Raw genomic sequence first — 18,103 nt, forward strand, 5'->3', positions numbered from 1 at the left:
AACCTTTGCTTGGCTTATTCTTAGTAGAGAAAACTTCATTTTGACTCATATATAATTGAATAAATCAATTTTCAAAAATTATCCTGATTGCTCAATTCAGTGCTCAAAAATTGTTGGTGAGTCTGTAATTTCAACCAGCCAATGAGGACTCATGGTCTGAGCCTGATTGATGGTTAAAAGGATTCACCTAATCTTGGGGCCCCAGGTTTACTTACTCTTGTCTGGTGATGCCACCCTCCTAGGCATTCACCTACTTTCAGGCACAAGGGCTTCAAATAAATTCCCGAGACTTGGTCTAGAGCTCAAGGATGATTTATCTTCCCCATTCCAAGGACATTTTACTATACCTAATTATGCCTTTTCCTCCTCCTCCTCCTCCTCTTCTTTTTTTCTTCACTCTGAAACTCTCATTATTTATCTATCTGGGATTGAACTTGGTCAGTCAATCCAGTTCCCCTTGATGAAATAGCCCAGTCATTTTGAGATCTTTGGCTCTATTACTTCACCGTCCATTTCTGTGTTTTCTGCTCTTCTTTTTAAAGTCTGACTTTACTGCTGGAGGAAGAACATTTTCCTTTCTTTCAGCCTCAAGTGAACTGCCAACATGGAAAAGAAGGCTAACCAGGTCACAGCTCCTGTCACCACGTAGGCGAGACCTAAGAAAAGGCTACTGCCTCCACTCCATGTCAGGGTGGAAAGAACAACTGCTTTTTCTCCTCGGAACCTGTTTACAGGAAAGTCTAAGAAAAGAAAACCTGTTAAGGATCTGTCTTAGCACTTCTCAGCTCTACCACTTCATATCCTAAATATATTAGGTTGAACTATATATATACACACACACACACACATTCATTCATTCATTCATTCATTCATTCATTCATTTATTTATTTATTTATTTTGGCTGTGCTTTTCATCACATGGGATCTTAGTTCCCTGACCAGGGATCGAACGTGCAGTGAGAGCACGGAGGTCTAACCACTGGACTGCCAGGGAAGTCCTGAACCATATAATACTGCTAGTTTTGTTGGTAAAAAATGGTTGACTATTCAATTTCATATAGTCTAATCTTTACCAAGCAGTATGTTGTATTTTGCTGGAATGAAATTAAGTAAAAACAAGTCTTCCCTCTATATAGTTGTAATCTATGAAAGAAATTCTGACACAGATAGATCTGAATGACTTACAGACAACTCACTAGTGAACAAATATAGTTAATTTCTAAACCCAAGGAAATGAAAAGACTACAGATAGGTTTTGCAGCAAACCTAAATTTGCATTTAAGGATCAGGATACCCAGGGTAGGCTAAAGTCCTTCATAGGCTAAGGTCTGAATTCCTACCTCATGGAAAATTCTTCAAGAGGAGTGAAGAGCAAAAAAAGTAGTGAGATAGATGGCAAAACGTTTTTGGTGGGAAAACTAAAGGTGGTGCATTCATTTGGGTTTTGAAATGGCCAGCATCCCGCACTGCTGGGGAGAAAGTGTTTGAAGTGGCTCTGCTATCGTTAGCATTTGAATGATGTCATTTTGATCATGCATGTGGCCTGAGGTTTTTAAACATCTGGTGCCTTTTGTAAACCAAACTAATAAACAAATAAAGGCTTCTCATAGCAACTGCATTTCCCAGCAAAGCTCTTAAAAGGCCTCAAATCACTTGGCAACATACTATTTAAAGGCACAAACTTGTTAGGAAAGCTAGTTCTCTTTCTTTTCCAACAGAATTCCTCACTGTCACCAGGTCCTTGGGCGCCATCTCAACTCGGCTGCCTGACTGTTCCTTTAAGAGGGTCTTTTTCTCGCACAGCGGGTCTTTTCTCCCTTAGAAGTGGTAGCATTTTCTGCAGCTCAGGCTTAGTTCTCCTTGCATATTAGCCAGGCTGTGAGGCTGGACGGGTAATACTCACACTAGGGTTCAACACAGGTGGTGCAAGCACAGGACTCAAGCTCTGGACTGAGGTTTTTTGCTAAAGATTTAGATTTGAGAGTTATCAGCATTAAAATATGACTGTGAATGAAGATGCCCAAGGAAGGCATGTTGCAAGCAGAGAAATAGTGTCTCCTTTGTTCGGAGCATGGACTCTGTCTTCTCCTCAACCCTAAACTCACTGTAATGCATTATGAGGGCAGCAGTACACGATGGGCTTTTGTCCTGTGTCTTGATTGCTACCATAACTGCTTTACTTGTAAGGGCAATCACAGAAAAAGTTGATGGGAACAGAAGGTCCAACTTGAGAGACTATTGCCAAGCAACTTTCAATCTCAAATTTTCTAGGAGGGAGAGAGAGGGGTTGCTGAAATCCTATTCAGAAGGTAATATTCTATGGCTTACTCTTTGATCTGTACATACAATGCCGTACAAGACAGAGCAATTTCTGGTTTTCCTTTTCATAGACTAGAATTAGGGACCGTGCTAAAGGAATGGCTGAAGGCAAACCATACTCCTGGTCAGTAAACAAAAGGAGGCAGTAAGTTGAGAGGTAGAGATGGTGTCACATCAGTGGGGGTATCTCTGCCCAAGGAACGTCCCCACTCCCCTGTCAGAGTGGAGACATTTGCGCTTTGCTCCAGGACAGAAAAGAAGAAAAGATGGAGCGTTGAACTGAAACACACGTTGTTATTCACTGACCCAAGAATCTCTCAGTCAAGCTCCCTGAGAGGTAAAGAAACAAAGGAGGTAGACAGTTTGGTGTTCAGATCCTCTAGCCTGCTGGGGGTCCCGTGAAAAACTCCCAGCCGGTAGCCCTGAGATGCTACGGGGTTGCTGATGCCTAATCAGGCTGACGTCTCAAAGCTGTGCACAAGTCCTGGAAAGACCTGCCTCTGAGAGAATTCTGCCTCGGGGAGAATCAGAAAGGGACTTGAAAACTAAGTCCGAGGACCAGAGTTAGTATAAATTGTGTTTAGATATATAATTTTTAAAAGATAGTGTTTGGTGTCATTTTGAAGTTAAGACCTTTTTGTTCTTAAGTCAAGAGTTACATTTGTATTTTTAAATTAAGTGAAAACATTTCAGAATCTCATATTAAAGTATGTCTCCTAATGTGGACCGTATGTCCATAACCAAAGCACTGGCTCCTGCTAGCTGGCTACGTACCTAATAGAGGAAGAACACAGCATCCTCACTGCAGAGCTTGTAGCATGGCTCATGTGGGTTGGATGAACGGAACCTGCCCTTGAATCCAGGGCTCCCTTGGTCTATGCTACTTTTGCCTAAAATAAAAGGTTCTACAATCTCTCTGTTTTCATTGTTTTTAGTCCATATTCCAAATTTACTTCTTAGCAAACCTCTCTCTCTTTATTTCCAGGGTCCTCCATGTCATCCCATCCTATATGGCAGGCTTCTCCTCATTGTTTTAGATCTCTAGGCCCAGTGTTACATCAGTGTTACATCTTTCTTCAGGGACAGAAATAGCGCTTCCCTCCTTATCCATACCTACTTACCTGATACTGCTATTGACTGTTGTTCCTTTAAAAAAAACACCACCACACATTTAATTATATATAAAGTGGAGACAAACTATATGATGATGGAGTGACAGTACTGCCTATAAGATAAATATGTATTGGGCTTCCCTGGTGGCGCAGTGGTTGAGAATCTGCCTGCCAATGCAGGGGACACGGGTTCGAGCCCTGGTCTGGGAAGATCCCACATGCCACGAAGCAACTGGGCCCGTGAGCCACAATTACTGAGCCTGTGCGTCTTGAGCCTGTGCTCCGCAACAAGAGAGGCCGCGATAGTGAGAGGCCCGCGCACCGCGATGAATTGTGGCCCCCACTTGCCGCAACTAGAGGAAGCCCTCGCACAGAAATGAAGACTCAACACAGCCATAAATAAATAAATAAGTAAATAAAATTTAAAAAAATAATAATCTTTAAAAAAAAAGATAAATATGTATTTCTTTTACATATATATAGATTCGATTGGTGAATAGAAAGGTATAGAATGAAATAGTTCAACAACTAGTATCCAGATGGACACTGATTTTCCTTCATCCCCAGAAAGAAAACTGGAATAAAAGGATACTGTAGGTTATGTTGAAACTATAACTACCAGCAGGCAAGCCTTCAGTAAAATGCTCTATTCGATGGAGTCGGCGATACAGTTTTTTGAAAGTGGGAAATGCGGCTGTCCTCATCCACACAATGAAGTCGTCATTGATGAAGCCATTGTTTCCTGGATCCTCTTCATCTAGTTCATAGACAGGCTTAGGCCAGTTCGGAGGCTTTGTGGTTCCTGTGGAAAGTTAACAATGGATGTGGTTGAGTAAAATCATTTACCACCTTTAGTTTTTCTTAAAATGTAGAGATTGAAACAACTTCTGTATTCTTGAGGAAAGAGGAATCGAAATTACAAAATTTTTTTAAAAAGTATGTGTGTGTAAGCTACCTGAGTATACAACCATTAAAAATAATGGTTATGCCGCATAGCGCAGGGAGATCAGCTCTGTGCTTTGTGACCGCCTGGGGGGGTGGGATGGGGAGGGTGGGAGGGAGGGAGATGCAGGAGGGAGGAGATGTGGGAACATATGTATATGTATGACTGATTCACTTTGTTATAGAGCAGAAACTAACACACCATTGTAAAGCAATTATACTCCAATAAAGATGTTTAAAAAAAAAATAAAATAAAATAATGGTTATGGGCTACCCTGGTGGCACAGTGGTTAAGAATCCGCCTGCCAATGCAGGGGACACGGGTTCAAGCCCTGGTCCGGGAAGATCCCACATGCTGCAGAGCAACTAAGCCCGTGCATCACAACTACTGAGCCTGCGCTCTAGAGCCGTGAGCCACAACTACTGAGCCTGCGTGCTGCAACTACTGAAGCCCGCACACCTAGAGCCCGTGCTCCACAAGAGAAGCCACTGCAACGAGAAGCCCACGCACCACAATGAAGAGTAGACCCTGCTCGCCACAGCTAGAGAAAGCCCATGTGCAGCAACGAAGACCCAAAGCAGCCAAAAATAAATAAATAAATAAATAATAATAATAATGGTTATAAGGACTCTAAGGAAATGTGGCGGGAAATGCTGATGATACTGTCATAGGGTTAAAAAAAGCAGAATATCATATGTATATTATGTATTCAAATATATAAAATATATAATAAAGCATTGAAAAAATAGGTACAGCAGAATGATAATAGCGGTGGTATTCAGTGATAGCATCATGGGGAATGTCTATTTTCTATAACATCATTAGTAATGTAAAGAAAGCAAATTAAAACAAGATACCATTTCACCTAAAAATGGGTTTATATTTAAAGAAAAAAAGAATGACAACCATTGATGAGGCAGTGGAAATGGGAACTCTTGTACAGAGCAGATAGATGTGTGGATTAACCACATTTTTGGCAATCTAGGAACATGCAGCAAAAGACTGAAGACTTCCCTGGTGGTCCAGTGGGTAAGACTCCGCACGGCCAATGCAGGGAGCCTGGGTTCGATCCCTGGTCAGGGAACTAGATCTCTCATGCACGCCACAACTAAGAGTTCACATGCCACAACTAAGGAGTCCGCATGCTGCAATGAAGAGCCTGCATGCCACAATGAAGATCCTGCGTGCCACAACTAAGATCCGGCACAGCCAGAATAAATAAATAAATAAATATTAAAAGAAAAAAAGGTTGAATATATTTTGCATCCATTTTGGCCCAGAAATTCTCCTTCTAGGACTATATTCTAAGGAAATGATTATGGAAGTGCATGAAGATCGTGTTGCATGGATATTCCCTGCAGACCTGTACCTAAAAGCTCAAAGTTGGAAGCAAGGAAGAAGAACTTGTAGAAGGGAGAAGGTGGAGAACAGAGGTGTTGCAAACCTGTTCTAAAGCCAGGAAGCCTGGTAGGTCTGGGTGCTGTGCTGTAGGAATGCTGGGAACACCAGGTAAAGTCTATTGAGTTTACTCTCATCCTCATACTTCCCACTTTACCGCCCTGGGCACGCCTGTGTCTCCCACTCAACAGCAGACTCTTGAGTTCGTGTCTTCCTCATCGTTTTTTCACTGGCATTTAGTCCAGTGCCTGGCACATGGTAGGTGTTCAATCAATGCTTGATAAAGGGATGAGCAATTCCAGTGAAAGCTGACAGAAGCTGATAATAAACAGCATTTTGAATTTTAAAATAGTCAACAAGAGGAAGTTGTCCAGTGAACTTTTTACTTCCATAAAACTGGTTCTACTATTTGTAGGAAACCATTCTTTCTCACCTCTGACCACTGACTATTTTCTCCTAAAAGAAACCCAGTCTTATTTTCTAAGCATGGGCTGTAGTGCTTATAAAAGCATGTGCTAAGTTTGGTTGGATTAATCTGAAGTATGTTGGTATACTTATACTTCCTCTGGAAATAATCCTTTGCTGGAGAAACTTTCTCTCCAAAAACTGTGGCGATGTTGGCCCTTCCCAAGGATTCGATCGCTATTGCTAGAAGAATATTGATCGAAATCAAAATTGCCTTTGGTACCTGCATGTGGACCTTACCCTCTCTCTACTTCAGCCAGAGCTCGTGCCTCAAGTCAATGTGTCCTATAGACCAGTGATATCCAAGTCACCCAGGGAGTGAAAAATGCAGGTTCAAGCATGCCTTTCCGTATCAACCCCTAATCCTACCCCATCCCATGTCTCCAGAGAGTATGAGAAGCACGGTGTAAGAAGCATCAACTTCTCTCATTTTCCAAGTTCAGCTGGGTCCTTGGTATTCATCCATTCACTCAACAATAAGTATTTCTTGATTGTTCACTTATATCAAGCACCAGGGATATAGCATGAGATCTAATCCCTTTCCTCAAGGAGTTCACATACTAAAGTGGGGATGACAAGTATTCAAATAGATAATTAAAATAAAACATGGTAACTCTTACAATAGAAGTAAGAAAGAGTAGGAGTAGGAGATAAGAGAAAGCCAAGAATGCTTTGTGTTATATGCTTGTGGTTATGGTTAAGACAAAACAATAGCATATTGCCAAGTTCCTTTCAAAAACTGGGAATTTAATTACAGATACAGTGACCATACATGCCAGTTTGCCTAAGACAGTCCCAGTTTATGTCTGTTGTCCATTATCTCATCTGATTTAGCACTTATCCCAAGCAAATAATGTACATATAATTTCATCCTTTCAGCCATGGTCTTAGCTAGTAGTGAGAGATACCCATGTACAGTGAACAGAGTGCTTACTTTAATTAATGAAAGATAACCAGTGGCCCTTCATAGCAAAACATAACATATCCCTGTGACTCCTGCCACAGTTTGACAGTACAGCCCGTTAGGCCACAGCCTCTGTTTTGGCCTGTGAGACATGTGGAGCTGCCAGGCTGCAAGTCAGTGGGGTTGGTGGGAAATGTGGGATATTACAGATTATGTTATAGGCACAAGACGTAGTGTGAAAAACTGATGCTGAGCAGTGTTGCTGAGAGTAGTTTGAACTCTCTTGCAACAGTGTTATTTATTATATGGTGTAAAAATATAACTACCTTATTGTTTGGTTTTTTATTTGCTAGTAAATCCTTTTGGCTGTGAAGAGCTAAAACAAGGAACATACATGTTTAATGAAAAATTAAGCACAGTTTTTTTAAGAAAGTTGATGAATGTGATACTTGCAATGTTGGTTGACATATACCCCCCACCACGGGAACCATCATGAGTCAATGACCATGGGAAAAATCAAAAGACATAAATTGCTGAAGAACATCAGAATCTACTTCAAAAGTTTGCACTTATTTCTAAAAGCAATTACACTCCAATAAAGATGTGGGAAAAAAAAGAGTGTATTCAAAGACAGTGCTTTACCTCAAGGAGCTACAGAAAGTCCACTTCTATACCATTATGTGAGCATGACTTTTCATTTAGATCAAATGAGTTTCCTTCTAGTTTCACTTTCTTACTAATTTTTTTTTTTTTATAATCAAAGGAAAACTTTAATGTTTTGGCTCTATGAGCACAAAAAGAACCTTGTAAACAGTTAAATGAAAGCAGTTTTAAATCAATGTCTTCAGATGTAGTCATCCATCTGAATACATTGGTTTGATTTTTTTTTTTTTATTTGATTCTTCATGGAATCAAGGCAAAGCTTTTCAATATTCAATATTGGAAGATAAAACTGACATGATTATAAATATTACTATAAATTCAGTTAAAAAATTCAACAATCAAGTGCAAATATTTTGGATTTATAGTGATAACATAAATGCAAATTTGGTGGAGCACAACATCAGAGTAAAGATAATTTTCTTAGTAAATTGAGAAATTTATGGAGAAATGGGCTTAAAATTCGTTGTGAAACATATATAATTAACAACTGTATCCAAACAAGCTACAATATTTTGTTAATCAAAAAAAGAGCTGTAGTTGTGCAAATTTAAATATTTTCATATATTCACAGAGGAAATGAACTGCAAAATTTTTACAATGACAAAGATGTTAAAGAAATGCTTCAGCATGAGAATACATGTGGTCTGTCTTTGCTACACATCATCAACCAAAATTTTAGAAATGTTTGAGCCTTCAAAGAACTGTTTTCTATATCAAATGATATGTCCTACAATGATCCTGAACTTTTTCTTGGTAAATAAGCCCTCTAAGTTTTTGTGGAATTTTATTCAAAATAGTTGTAAAGTTTTAGACAAAGTATTCTACACATGGAATGCCACAAACCTTAGTTTTTGAGGATATAGTTAATTGTAATTATTGAAAATCAAGTTTGCAAACAAGAAGATATTGAAATTTACCCCTATAAAAGCAAGGGAACAATTGAACATATTATATAATGAGAGTTCAAAACGTGTACAAGATTTAATTTTTAAATTCTATAATTGTGTTTTGAAATATCTCAATTTATGTGAAAACTATTTTGATGGAGCTCCTATTTTAATTGGATAAAATTTTCTTCTCGATGAGAATTAAATGATATCCAGGAAATCTAAGATTTCATAGCATCTAAATTTAGTAAAACATTCAAAAAAATCATAGATAGAAAAATTGTGAAGTCAAAAAAAGACCTTGCCTATAAAAATATTTGGGCTCCAGGCGTGTGGGCCTCAGCAGTTGCAGCACACGGGCTCAGTAGTTGTGGCTTGCGGGCTCTAGAGCGTAGGCTCAGTAGTTGTGGTGCATGGGCCTAGCCGCTCCGCGGCAAGTGGGATCCTCCCAGACCAGGGATAGAACCTGTGTCCCTTGCACTGGCAGGTGGATTCTTAACCGCTGCACCACCAGGGAAGTCCTAGATATTTTCTCAGTTAAAAAAAAGTTATGGTCAAAAGAGAAGAATCAATTAAAGGTGCAACAATCTGAAACTGATTAACCACAAAATGCACTTCAAAAAAAGAGTGCAGACAATTTTGTGAAAAAATTTAAAATATTTTAACAAAATATTTTTAAAAATACAAAAACCCAAATTTTTCATTAGAAAAATCCAGGCGCATGAAACGAAGACAGATATGGCCAAGAAACTGATTAAAGTGTGTGACTCTGTATCCAGAATAATTATTCTGTTTATATTATCTTTTAGCATTTAGATAATACTTAAAGTATTTTTTAAGTTGGTTTAATGTACACAGATATATTTTAATCTTTGAAATAATTGCATTTTAAAAATAGTTTGTAATAGAATCCTTTTATATGCCCATCAATATGGTAATGTCAATTTATTGATCAATAAATAAAACTTTCAAATTAATATATAACTTTAGTTATTCTAGGGACCCCTTTCACTCTCAAAAGTACACCAGTTTGAACAGTAAATTAAAGATCACATAATTATAGATGAAGGAACAAGTTTCTTAAAACATTGCCTTTTCCTAATGGTAAACTAGAAGGAACTGGGGTACCAATCATTTCATGTTTCTGACAGGTATGTGATGGAGGTGCCCACAGGTAGGAAATATTATAACCAAAAGGTGGTCAGCAAAGAAGTAAACAAGGCGGAATCATAAACATGCCCCCACACATCAAAACCGAAGTTTCTATAAAGAGAGGAGAATATTGAGCTAATGTATGGATCTTACCTGCAAATGCACTAGAAAGATTTTGGAAACTTGGATTCTGAAACTTGACATACTTGTCTGTCCACCATGTAATTCCACTCCTTATCATTGTTACTTTGATATGGATAGATGAATTAAGGTTGTAAGAAAGAATAATGGTGTCTGTAGGGAAATTAAAAACTGTGTTAGATTCAAGTAAGCATTTTTTGCCACACTTGGAAGTGCACAACCAGACACAGCTGAAAAAGCAGGGTTTGAGTAGACTCTCCACATGCCTACATGGCATAGATGCTGGAATCAGAAGACTATTCTTTTTCTTGCTAAGGCCCCAATTATTGAAAAATACTCTTAGACTCCATTTGACTCATGTTTCCTAACTACAAATCTCTGGTAAGGGAGAACTTATTTGCAAATGAAATATCATAAATCAGTGGATAATGTATACAAAGAGTACTTTAAAAACTGCCACTCATCCTACACCCAGCGGGACCCACCCACGGTTAGGGGTCCAGCAGCGATGGGGGAGACCCTGGGGGAGACAGTGGGGGAGGAGCATGAAGGAACGGAAAGGAATGTGGCCAGCACTTTCCCTGTCCACTTAGGCACCCGGGAGCCTACTGGGCTCCTGGGCCTAATCCTCTGCCCTTGGAGCCTCCCTCCTGCAGCGCAGAGCCAAAGCCTCACCTCTACACCCCCACCCAGGGCCCTACCTCCGAACTCCGGAACGCCACACTCCAGAGGCCCTCCTTTCCACGTGCTGCAGCTGCCCTTTCCCACAGGTCCTAAGCAGAGGCCCTGCCCCACGCTTGAACGTCACCCCCCCTCCCGCCTAGGTTCCGCCCCACCCTAAACTCCGCCCCTGCCTAAGTTCCACCCCGCCTAAGCTCCGCCCCCATAGCCAAGGCTTTTTTTTTTTCTTTTCTTTTTTCCTCTTTCAGATTGGGGTTCTGTTTTACCTTGGTGATTCACTGTTGTTGATCCTTTTATATTTTTATTTTTCCTAATAAATGTTTTACTTTTCTAATTTTATTTTATTCTTTATACTTTGTTAGTGATCTCTCCTTTTGGCTTGTCCCCCCCCTCCCCCCCCCATTTTTCTTTTTTCTGGTGTGGTTTTATTTTACCTTGTTGCAATTGTTTCAATTATAGTTTTATTTTTCCTAATATATTTTTTATCTTTCTAATTTTATTTTGTTTTCTATTCTTTGATATTGTACTGCTCTTTTTTTTCTTTCTTTCTTCCTTTTTTTTTTTTTTTTTTTTTTTACTGCACCACGAAGCTTGCGGGATCTTGGTTCCCAGGCCAGAGGTCGGACAACGAGCTCCTGTGGTGGGAGCTCCGAGTCCAAACTGCTGGACTAACAGAGAACCTCAGACCCCAGGGAATATCAATTGGAGTGAGACCTCCCAGAGGTCCTCATCTCAGCACCAAGACCCAGCTCTATCCAACTGCCTGCAGACTCCAGTGCTGGATGTCTCAGGCCAAACAACCAGTAAGACAGGAATACAGCACCACCCATCAAAAAAAAAAAAAAAAAAAAAGAAAAAAGAAAAGACAAAAAAATATGTTACAGACAAAAGAGCAAGGTAAAAACCTACAAGGCCAAGTAAATGAAGATGAAATAGGCAACCTACCTGAAAAAGAATTCAGAGTAATGATAGTAAGATGATCCAAAATCTTGGAAACAGAATGGAGAAAATACAAGAAACATTTAACAAGGATCTAGAGGAACTAAAGAGCAAACAAACAGTGATGAACAACACAATTACTGAAATTAAAAATACTCTAGAAGGAATCAATAACAGAATAACTGAGGCAGAAGAACAGATAAGTGAGCTGGAAGATAAAATGGTGGAAAAGACTGCCAGGGAGCAGAATAAAGAAAAAAGAATGAAAAGAATTGAGGACAGTCTCAGAGACTTCTGGGACAACATTAAATGCACCAACATTCAAATTATAGGGGTCCCAGAAGAAGAGAAAAAGAAAGGGTCTGAGAAAATATTTGAAAAGATTATAGTCGAAAACTTCCCTAACCTGGGAAGGGAAATAGTCAGTCAAGTCCAGGAAGCACAGAGAGTACCATAAAGGATAACCCCAAAGAGAAACACACTGAGACACATACTAATCAAACTATCAAAAATTAAATACAGGGCTTCCCTGGTGGCGCAGTCGTTGGGAATCTGCCTGCTAATGCAGGGGACACGGGTTCATGCCCTGGTCTGGGAAGATCCTGCATGCCGTGGAGCAACTAGGCCCGTGAGCCACAACTGCTGAGCCTGCACGTTTGGAGCCTGTGCTCCACAACAAGAGAGGCCACGACAGTGAGAGGCCTGCGCACCGCGATGAAGAGTGGCCCCCGCTTGCCGCAACTAGAGAAGGCCCTAGCACAGAAACGAAGACCCAACATAGCAATCAATCAATCAATCAATCAATCTTTTAAAAAAAATTAAATACAAAGAAAAAATATTAAAAGCAACAAGGGAAAAGCAACAGATAACATACAAGGGAATCCCCATAAGGTTAACAGCTGATCTTTCAGCAGAAACTCTGCAAGCCAGAAGGGAGTGGCAGGACATATTTAAAGTGATGAAAGGGAAAAACCTAAAACCAAGATTACTCTACCCAGCAAGGATCTCATTCAGAGTCGATGGAGAAATTAAAACCTTTACAGATAAGCAAAAGTTAAGAGAATTCAGCACCACTAAACCAGCCCTACAACAAATGCTAAAGGAACTTCTCTAGGCAGGAAACACAACAGAAGGAAAAGACCTACAATAACAAACCCAAAACAATTAATAAATGGTAATAGGAACATACATATTGATAATTACCTTAAATGTAAATGGATTAAATGCTCCAGCCAAAAAGACATAGATTGGCTGAATCGATACAAAAACAAGACCTGTACATATGCTGTTGACAAGAGACCCACTTCAGACCTAGCGACACATACAGACTGAAAGTGAGGGGATGGAAAAAGATATTCTATGCAAATGGAAATCAAAAGAAAGCTGGAGTAGCAATTCTCATATCAGACAAAATAGACTTTAAAATAAAGACTATTACAAGAGACAAAGAAGGACACTACATACTGATCAAGGGATCAATCCAAGAATATATAACAATTGTAAATATTTATGCACCCAACATAGGAACACCTCAATACATAAGGCAAATGCTAATAGCCATAAACGGGAAATTGACAGTAACACAATAATAGTGGGGGACTTTAACACCCCACTTTCACCAATGGACAGATCATCCAAAATGAAAATACATAAGGAAACACAAGCTTTAAATGACACATTCAGCAAGATGGATTTAATTGATATTTATAGGACATTCCATCCAAAAACAACAGAATACACTGTCTTCTCAAGTGCTCATGGAACATTCTCCAGGATAGACCATATCTTGGGTCACAAATAAAGCCTTGGTAAATTTAAGAAAACTGAAATTGTGTCAAGTATCTTTTCTGACCACAATGTTATGAGACTATATATCAATTACAGGAAAAAATCTGTGAAAAATACAAACACATGGAGGCTGAACAATCCACTACTAAATAACCAAGAGATCACTGAAGAAATCAAAGAAGAAATCAAAAAATACCTAGAAACAAATGGCAATGAAAACACTACGACCCAAAACCTATGGGATGCAGCAAAAGCAGTTCTAAGAGGGAAGTTTAGAGCAATACAAGCCTACCTCAAGAAACAAGAAACATCTCAAATAAACAACCTAACCTTACACCTAAAGCAATTAGAGAAAGAAGAACAACAACAAAAAAAACAACCCCAATGTTAGCATAAGGAAAGAAATCATAAAGATCAGATCAGAAATAAATGAAAAAGAAATGAAGGAAACAATAGCAAAGATCAATAAAACTAAAAGTTGGTTCTTTGCGAAGATAAACAAAATTGATAAACCATTAGCCAGACTCATCTAGAAAAAAAGGGAGAAGACTCACATCAACAGAATTAGAAATGAAAAAGGGGAAGTAACAAGTGACACTGAAGAAATACAAAGGATCATGAGAGATTACTACAAGCAACTGTATGCCAATTAAAATGGATAACCTGGAAGAAATGGACAAATTCTTTGAAAAGCACAACCTTCTTAGACTGAGCCAGGAAGAAATAGAAAATATAAACAGACCAATCACAAGCATTGAAATTGAAACTGTGATTAAAAATCTTCTGACAAACAAAAGCCCAGGACCAGATGGTTTCACAGGCGAATTCTATCAAACATTTAGAGAAGAGCTAACACCTATCCTTCTCAAACTCTTCCAAAATATAGCAGAGGGAGGAACACACCTAAACTCATTCTACGAGGCCACCATCACCCTGATACCAAAACCAGACAAAGATGTCACAAAAAAAGAAAACTACAGGCCAATATCTCTGATGAACATAGATGCAAAAATCCTCAAAAAAATACTAGGAAACAGAATCCAACAGCACACTGAAAGGACCATACACCATGATCAAGTGGGGTTTATCCCAGGAATGCAAGGATTCTTCAGTATACGCAAATCAATCAATGTGATACACCATATTAACAAATTGAAGAAGGAAAACCAGATGATCATCTCAATAGATGCAGGAAAAGCTTCTGACAAAATTCAACACCCATTTATGATAAAAACTCTCCAGAAAGTGGGCATAGAGGGAACCTACCTTAACATAATAAAGGCCATATATGACAAACCCACAGCCAACATCATTCTCAATGGTGAAAAACTGAAACCATTTCCACTAAGATCAGGAACAAGACAAGGTTGCCCACTCTCACCACTATTATTCAACATAGTTTTGGAAGTTTTAGCCACAGCAATCAGAGAAGAAAAAGAAATAAAAGGAATCCAAATCAGAAAAGAAGGAGTAAAACTGTCACTGTTTGCAGGTGACATGATACTATACATAGAGAATCCTAAAGAAGCTACCAGAAAACTACTAGAGCTAATCAATGAATTTGGTAGAGTAGCAGGATACAAAATTAGGGCACAGAAATCTCTTGCATTCCTATACACTAAGGATGGAAAATCTGTAAGGGAAATTAAGGAAACACTCCCATTTACCACTGCAACAAAATGAATAAAATACCTAGGAATAAACCTACCTAAGGAGACAAAAGACCTGTATGCAGAAAACTCTAAGACACTGATGAAAGAAATTAAAGATGATACAAATAGATGGAGAGATATACCATGTTCTTGGATTGGAAGAATGAACATTGTGAAAATGACTCTACTACCCAAAGCAATCTACAGATTCAATGCAATCCCTATCAAACTACCCATGGCATTTTTCACAGAACTAGAACAAAAAATTTCAAAATTTGTATGGAAACATAAAGGACCCCTAATAGCCAAAGCAATCTTGAGAAAGAAAAATGGACCTGGAGGAATCAGGCTCTCAGACTTCATTCTATACTACAAAGCTATAGTAATCAAGACAGTATGGTACTGGCACAAAAACAGAACTATAGATCAATGGAACAGGATAGAAAGCCCAGAGATAAACCCATGCACATAGGGTCACCTTATCTTTGATAAAGTAGGCAAGAATATACAATGGAGAAAAGACAGCCTCTTCAATAAGTGGTGCTGGGAAAACTGGACAGCTACATGTAAAAGAATGAAATTAGAACACTCCCTAACACCATACACAAAAATAAAGTCAAAATGGATTAAAGACCTAAATGTAAGGACAGGCACTATAAAACTCTTAGAGGAAAATATAGGCAGAAGACTCTATGACATAAATCACAGCAAGATCCTTTTTGACCCACCTCCTAGAGGAATGGAAATAAAAACAAACAAATGCAACCTATGAAACTTAAAAGCTTTTGAACAGCAAAGGAAACCATAAACAAGACCAAAAGACAACCCTCAGAATGGGAGAAAGTATTTGCAAACAAAGCAACTGACAAAGGATTAATCTCCAAAATATACAAGCAGCTCATGCAGCTTAATATCAAAAAAACCAAACAACCCAATCCAAAAATGGGCAGAAGACCTAAACAGACATTTCTCCAAAGAAGATATACAGATTGCCAACAAACACATGAAAGGATGCTTAACATCACTAATCATTAGAGAAATGCAAATCAAAACTACAATGAGGTATCACCTCACAACGGTCAGAATGGCCATCATCAAAAAATCTACAAACAATAAATGCTGGAGAGGGTGTGGAGAAAAGAGACCCTCTTGCACTGTTGGTGGGAATGTAAATCAGTACAGCCACTATGGAGAACAGTATGGAGGCTCCTTAAAAAACTAAAAATAGAAGTACCATATGACCCAGCAATCCCACTACTGGGCATATACCGTGAGAAAACCATAATTCAAAAAGAGTCACATACCACAATGTTCATCGCAGCACTATTTACAATAGCCAGGACGTGGAAGCAACCTAAGTGTCCATTGAGATGAATGGATAAAGAAGATGTGGCACATATATACAATGGAATATTACTCAGCCATAAATAGAAACGAAATTGAGTTATTTGTAGTGAGTTGGATGGACCTAGAGTCTCTCATACAGAGCGAAGTAAGTCAGAAAGAGAAAAACAAATATCGTATGCTAACACATATATATGGAATCTAAAAAAAAAAAAAAAAGGTCACGAAGAACCTAGGGGCAAGAAGGGAATAAAGACGCAGACCTACTAGAGAATGGACTTGAGGATACAGGGAGGGGGAAGGGTAAGCTGGGACAAAGTGAGAGAGTAGCATTGACATATATATACTACCAAATGTAAAATAGATAGCTAGTGGGAAGCAGCTGCATGGCACAGGAGTTCAGCTCGGTGCTTTGTGACCACCTAGAGGGGTGGGATAAGGAGGTTGGGAGGGAGATGCAAGACGGAGGGGATGCATATAGCTGATTCACTTTGTTTTACAGCAGAAACTAACACAACACTGTAAAGCAATTATACTCCAGTAAAGATGTTAAAAAAAAAATAAACTGCCACTCAGCTGCAGGAGTAATCTTCTGGATATTTAGATTGTCACACACTCATGAAAGGGAAGATGATGGAGATAGGAAAAGACACCTACCATTGAACATGCTATTGGCAATAGCACCACAAGGAGCGATGGGGATCCCATTGTGGGAGGTTTTGAATGGAGCACAGTTTCTAACATCCTGGATGAGAAATGATACAGGAATAAGTGTTTTTGGTAAAATCTCTTAAAATGCTGGAAGTGAAAATACTGGCAGTGTAAATCAACCCATGATGATCCACTGGCACACATTGAGATTATGGGCTGCTACCTGCTGTTCCCAGGCTGCTGGCTCACCTAGACTAGAAAATTTTTGTGTTTTGGAGATATGTATGTGTGTACATGCACGTGTGTGTAGTTTCTTTCCTCATTAACAGTACATAGCATACCAAATATGTCTGCAGGAAGAAATTTTACTTTGCTTGCTGTGCTAAATACCACACTAAGCCCACAGTGGAATATATTTTTAAAAGGTTTTTCTTATTGGAGTGTAACTTATGTTCTAAAAAGTATATAAATTGTGAGTCTACAGTTGGATGACTTATCACAGGGAAATCCACCCACCTAACTACAAGAATACATTTTAAAAAGAGTGGCTGCTAAAAACCATTTGGTTAACCCTGTTATATAATGCCAGTATAGAAAAGGTTTCCTTCTAGCTTTTCTTGCCAGCATGCTGAATATCATTTACCAAGAGTTAAATTTTGTAATCTTAGGTCTGAAAGAATATTCATTAAACCAAAGGCTTTTATTCAATCAAGTAGAGCCCAGTTTCCTTAAACTAGGCTGATTGAAGCCCCCAGTTATAAAAAAGGACAATGGTGGATACAGAGTGAGCTAGGCTGAGACCAATCACTCAAGGTTACTATCAAAATGGTTGGTGCATCCATCAACTAAAATGGGCAACTTTAAAGATAACTACAGAAATTAAGTATGAGAAAATAATATTGAAATCTAATTGATGTGTCAGTCATTCAAAGAAGCAAAAAACTGTACTGTTTGAAGCAGCTCCAGTATGCCATCAACTTTATTAAGAGAAACATAAATCCTGAATTGTGGTTGAAAGGTACTTGAAGATTTGCCCTTCTGACACATTCATTATTACCAAGACT

The 18,103-nt window shown here is 38.9% G+C and overlaps 1 protein-coding gene across 1 annotated transcript in view; it reads right to left on the reverse strand.

Annotated features, from left to right (window-relative positions):
- Positions 1-373: 373 nt before the first annotated feature.
- LOC137765789 (cell cycle control protein 50C-like) overlaps positions 374-18,103 on the reverse strand; it is a 30,581-nt gene continuing 12,851 nt past the window's right edge. Inside the window, exons 6-9 of the mRNA XM_068545586.1 lie at positions 17,046-17,133; positions 9,997-10,137; positions 4,024-4,233; positions 374-740 (exon numbers count right to left, since the gene is read on the reverse strand). Of these exons, the coding sequence (XP_068401687.1) occupies positions 550-740; positions 4,024-4,233; positions 9,997-10,137; positions 17,046-17,133 (630 nt within the window). The 3' untranslated portion in view covers positions 374-549. The remainder of the gene's footprint in view (positions 741-4,023; positions 4,234-9,996; positions 10,138-17,045; positions 17,134-18,103) is intronic.

This window comes from Eschrichtius robustus, chromosome 6 (genome assembly GCF_028021215.1).
Source record: "Eschrichtius robustus isolate mEscRob2 chromosome 6, mEscRob2.pri, whole genome shotgun sequence".
Classification (NCBI taxonomy): domain Eukaryota; kingdom Metazoa; phylum Chordata; class Mammalia; order Artiodactyla; family Eschrichtiidae; genus Eschrichtius; species Eschrichtius robustus.